Source organism: Corythoichthys intestinalis, chromosome 17 (assembly GCF_030265065.1).
Source record: "Corythoichthys intestinalis isolate RoL2023-P3 chromosome 17, ASM3026506v1, whole genome shotgun sequence".
Classification (NCBI taxonomy): Eukaryota; Metazoa; Chordata; class Actinopteri; order Syngnathiformes; family Syngnathidae; genus Corythoichthys; species Corythoichthys intestinalis.
This window is the reverse complement of record NC_080411.1, coordinates 30867929-30873579: the sequence shown is the minus strand read 5'-3', so window position 1 is coordinate 30873579 and position 5651 is coordinate 30867929. Positions and strand designations below refer to the sequence as shown.

Genomic DNA, 5651 nt, shown 5'->3' with positions numbered 1-5651 from the left:
TTTGTGGGTTACTTTGTATTTGTGGCTTTCTTGAATATGAAAGAAATACTGAAAGAGTTGACGTTTTTTACTGAAATTGAAACAGAACAGAAAAGAGGCATTAAAATTAACTGTCCACTGGCGGGCTTTATATCAGCTATCTTGAGCTCGCTACGTATCTTTTACTTCCGTGTGCTGTGACGAGTAGACAATACTAATCGAACATGCAGATACGATTTGCTCATATCATTACAATAGTCACATGGTCTGTTCGAAAAATACCCATTATAAAAAAAATGTGTTCATTTCAGTCGTCATTGTAGTCGGGCGGCTCAGGCACGGAGTCGCCGTCATCGGGCGGACCAGGCACGGAGTTGTCGTCGGGCGGCTCAGGCACGGAGTCGTCGTCGTTGGGTGGCTCAGGCACAGAGTCGTCATCATCGTCTGCTGTCGGAACAGCAACGCGGTCGTCGTCTGCTGGCGGAACAGCAACGCGGTCGTCGTCGTTGTCTGCTGGCGGAACAGCAGCAGAGTCGTCGGGGGAACCAGGAACGGAAGCGCCAGGGGAACCAGGAACAGACGGTGCGGGCAAGGCACTGCGGGAAGGTGACGCCGGCACCGGACTGCAGGGAACCAGGGGAGGCGGTGCAGGCACTGGACTGTGGGGAGTTGGCGCGGGCGCCGGGATGGAGACTAGGTGACAAGGCGCCTGGATGGGCTCCCTGGACGGCCTGGACATCAGCGCAGGTGGATGGGATGTCGGCGCGGGAAGCCAGGACATCGGCACGGTAAGCCAGGACGTCGGCACAGGCGCACGCCTTCGGCGTTGACGAGCGCGCCAAGGCTTTTGAATGGTGCCTTCAGATAGCTGGGGCGGCAGAACACCGCCAACCTTAGCCTCATTATGCCTCGATGAGCCTGGGCAACAACCGCAGACCACCACGGGGGGGCCCCCGATAGATGGCCTAACGGGGTCCCAGGTAAAAGTCCACGGCAAGGAACTCCGAATGGGACATTGAACGAGGAGGGTGAAAAGAAAAATGATCGTGGGAAACAAAGGACGTGAAATCAAAATCCGGGTCAGAGTCAGAATCTGAGAGAAGATCAAATAAATTATGAAGAGATGAGCGGTCTATTTAACTCTTTCAGTGCCATTGATGACAATGACAGATGTCCGATCATGTGGCTGAAATTCATGCTCATAGGAGTCCTAACTGATACCGTTGAAGCATGAGATCCCTCAGACGCAGTATAAGCTCTCCTCAGCCTGACCATGGCTTGTCCCATAAAAATATGATGAACCTTTAAAATGGAGCGCTGACTCCCATTGAACATGAGCTTGAATGTTATTAATTCTTTCTTCAACACAGCCACATCTCAAATTCTAAGAGGGTGCATACTCGTGTAAGCATAGTGTATTACCTCAGATTATTTTTACTCCCCCTTATGAAGATTGTTGTATTATTTCATCAGTTGAGTAATACAAATTTTGAACAGTTATAGGTGGAAAATGAACATCTGACACGAAGGAACGCAGACATCGCGAGGAAGGCAAGACAACTGAAAAAGCAAGGTAAAATACAACACACATGGGTAACAAACTGTAAGATCTACGTTAAGCTGAACGGGACACCAGAGGAAGCCAAGGTACTGATCGTGAAGAGCATGGAAGATCTAGACAAGTACAACTGACAGCATGCACTGAGAATATCAATCATATAACATGGACAGGTTGAAGTCAATCTTCCATCACAAACAAATGGAACTGGAAACATATAGTGAGTACAACACAGCAGATCAAGATATCTCTATAGACCCTGAATACAATTTTTTTTCTTCCTTTGTTATAAATTGTAATTATTTTTCTTACGAACAATATGGAACAAATATCAAAACAAAGGGCAAGCTGTCAATAATACATTTCAATAGTAGAAGTATGTATACGAATTTTGGGTCCATTAAGGAATACTTGGAACAATTCTCTTGCCAATTTAGTGTTATTGCCATATCTGAAACCTGGCTTAACATTGACAAAGGTATAAATTTTTGGTTGGATGGATATGAATTCAGATATATGAACAGACAGAACAAACTGGGGGGTGGGGTAGCCTTATTTATACACAAGTCTATACAATTTAATGTTGTAACGCATATGACCTTAGCTGTTGATGGAATATTTGAATGTCTAACGATTGAGATAAAAAATGAAAAACAGAAAAATGTTATAATCAGTTGCATATATCGGACACCTAGTTCAAGTATTGATAACTTCAATTGTTGGGTAGAGAAATTGTTTTCTTCTGTGAATCAAAAACGGTTATTCATTTGCGGGGATTTTAATATTGACATATTAAATCCAACCAAACTCAAAAGCATTGATGATTTCACTGACACAATGTATAGTTCATCTTTATACCCAACAATAACAAAACCAAGTAGAATAACATCACACAGTGCCACTCTTATAGATAATATATTTACCAATGTCATGGATGGTCAGGTCAATAGTGGCCTGATTTTATGTGACATAACTGACCACTTACCGGTTTTTGCCATATATGATTGTGATCTTCAGATAAAAAAAGATACAGTGGTTACTATAGCCAAGCGAATATTAAATGAAGAAACAATAAATGCCTTCAATTACAGTCTTGCACAGCAAGACTGGAGCCCGGTTTATAGTGAATCCAATGCGGATCGTGCCTACGATACTTTTCTAGATATATTCACCTTCTTATACAACAAACATTGTCCTGTTAAAGAATATTGTATCAAGGAAAAAAAGACAAAAAGTCCTTGGCTCACAAAAGGAATTATGAATGCTTGCAAAAAGAAAAATAATTTATATAAACAGTTCATCAAAGCAAAACAAAAGAGGCGGAACAGAGATATAAAACATACAAAAATAAGTTGACGGACATCATTAGAACAAGTAAACAAGTGTACTATAAAAAAAGATTACATGCTAATAAAAATAATATGAAAGCAACTTGGGATACACTAAATCATTTAATTAAACAAGGATCTCCAGCTCGATCATATCCTGATTATTTTACCGATGGATATGGGAACATCCATAACATGAATGATATCGTTGATGGTTTTAATAAATTTTTTACAAATGTTGGCCCTCAGTTGGCTGCTGAAATTCCATGCCATACTGTTAATAACTGTCACAAAACGATTATAAGAAATCCATCTTCGATGTTCCTCACATGTACAGACGACAAGGAAATTATTAATATTGTGTTAAAATGTAAAAGTAAGTCATCTGTGGATTATCATGATATTAACATGTTAGTAGTAAAAAAGATTATATTTTCCATTGTAAAGCCCTTAACATATTTCTGTAATTTATCACTTCAGTCTGGTTGTTTTCCTCAAAAAATGAAAATTGCTAGAGTAATACCATTATTCAAGAGCAACGATAAACACAATTTCACAAATTATAGACCAATCTCTCTATTGCCACAATTTTCAAAAATTTTAGAAAAACTTTTTAATTCTAGACTTGAAAAGTTCATAGAGAAACATCAAATACTAAATGCAGGACAATATGGGTTTAGAACGCATAGAACTACTTCAATGGCAATAATTGAGGCAGTAGAGGGAATTACTAATGCACTTGACCAGAATAAATATGCGGTTGGGATTTTTGTTGACCTCAAGAAAGCTTTTGACACATTAAATCATTCAATCTTACTTGAAAAATTAGAAAAATATGGTATTCGCGGGGTAGCTGGGGACTGGGTGAAAAGTTATTTAACAGGCAGGGAGCAATATGTCAACATCGGCTCTTATTCATCAAATAAACTAGGTATTTCATGTGGGGTTCCACAGGGGTCAGTGTTGGGGCCTAAACTTTTCTCTTTGTATATAAATGATATATTTAATGTATCCCAAGTTATAAAACTCATTCTCTTCGCAGATGATACAAATATTTTTTACAGTAGTGATAGTTACATTGAACTTGTAACTACCGTGAACAGGGAACTAAACTTGATTAAAGAATGGATGGATATAAATAAATTATCATTGAATATAAGTAAAACTAAAGCAATGGTTTTTGGGAATGCAAAAATTGATACAGAACCAACATTTAGTATTGAAGGTATACAAATTGAAAATGTTAGTGAGAATAAATTTTTGGGAGTTATAATTGATGACAAACTGTCTTGGAGACCCCACATCAGACATATAAAAACCAAAATTTCAAGAAGCCTTTCAATTTTGAACAAAGTTAAAATATATCTTGATCACAATGCACTCCGTATTCTGTACTGTACCTTGATTCTCCCATATCTTACGTACTGTGTGGAAGTGTGGGGGAATACCTATCGCAATACGACAAATCCTTTAGTCATAGTACAGAAACGAGCAGTTCGCATCATTCATAAGACTGGATTTCTGGATCACACCCATGAACTATTTCTTCAATCTAAATTGCTTAAATTTCAAGACCTAGTCGATTACAACACTTCCATAATTCTATATAAAGCTTTCAACAACACATTACCCGCAAAGTTACAAACACATTTCACCATTCGTGAAAGAGCTCACAATTTAAGAGCTTACGGGGAGTTCGTACTTCCTAGATTTAGAACGACTCATAAGAGCTTCTGTGTGTCTGTAAGAGGAGTTAAATTATGGAACAATCTGAGTTCATCACTAAGAGAGTGTAAAAATATTCACATATTTAAATTTCATTATAAACAATTAATTTGGTCTAAGTATATTCAGGAAGGGTCTTAAATGTACATCACTGTTTATGTAGGTCTTTTTACCATACTGGTATGGATATACGCAATATAAGTGTGTGTGTATTTGTATATATTTACACACACAAACACACACACACACACACACACACATATCTATATATATATATATATATATATATATATATATATATATATATACACATATTTTGGGTTTGTTGTTCTTGTTTTTCTCTCTTTTGACTAAGGGAATCGATATTGAGGGTTCGGCCCTCCCGTTACATGTGTCAGGGAAGGATGTATTCTATGTAACTAAACAGAAACAGGTTGCAGGAAAATAGTTATTTATTTTGATGATTATTGAGAAATCGGGGTGGGATTTAATAAGTTTTCTTCGTCCCACTCCCTTTCAGGCATTTTGTTTTGTTTTGTTTTGTGTCTTTTTTTTTTGTCTCTGTTGTTTCTTGAAAGCAAAGATCTGTATTTGTGAAGATGAATGTAACTGCCTGGAATGAAATGAAATAAAAAAAATAAAAAAATAAAAAAAATAAAAAAAAAAAGTTGGAAACCTAACATTTGAACAGCAGTGCTTTGGTATTTTCAAACAAATGTGTTAGATCTCCCAATGTTCAAAAAAAAATTTTTTTTAATGACGTGACAAAATGTGGTGAATGACAACTTAGTTATGCAAACAGAGGATGAGGACGAGGAAAGCAAGCTTTTTGAGTTCTCCACTGCAATTAGAAATGTGAAAACGAAAGTGTAAATATTGATTATTGCAAGCAAGATTTCCTCCTTGTCTTAGTTATATGTTGATAGTTACTGAATCTTGCTTCAAATGAAGTGAATAATGTGGGAAATTAAGTATTACTTTGAAGGTGAACTCCATTAGACTCCAGCTGCATAGTTTTCTTTTTCTTTCGGTCTCTTATTTTGTTAACTCTGAATGCCTTT

General features: G+C 37.5%; 1 protein-coding gene across 1 annotated transcript; it reads left to right on the top strand.

Annotated features, from left to right (window-relative positions):
* The first annotated feature begins 808 nt into the window (after positions 1–808).
* Positions 809–4728, top strand: LOC130905679 (uncharacterized). The gene is made up of 2 exons (XM_057819273.1): positions 809–1383; positions 1477–4728. Exon 2 carries the CDS (start codon positions 1703–1705, stop codon positions 2891–2893), a length of 1191 nt encoding a protein of 396 aa, XP_057675256.1. The 5' UTR covers positions 809–1383; positions 1477–1702; the 3' UTR covers positions 2894–4728.
* Positions 4729–5651: the final 923 nt, after the last annotated feature.

Coding starts and splice junctions, on each gene's coding strand:
- LOC130905679 (XM_057819273.1), top strand. CDS start 1,703: ATGGACAGGTTGAAGTCAATCTTCCATCACAAACAAATGGAACTGGAA.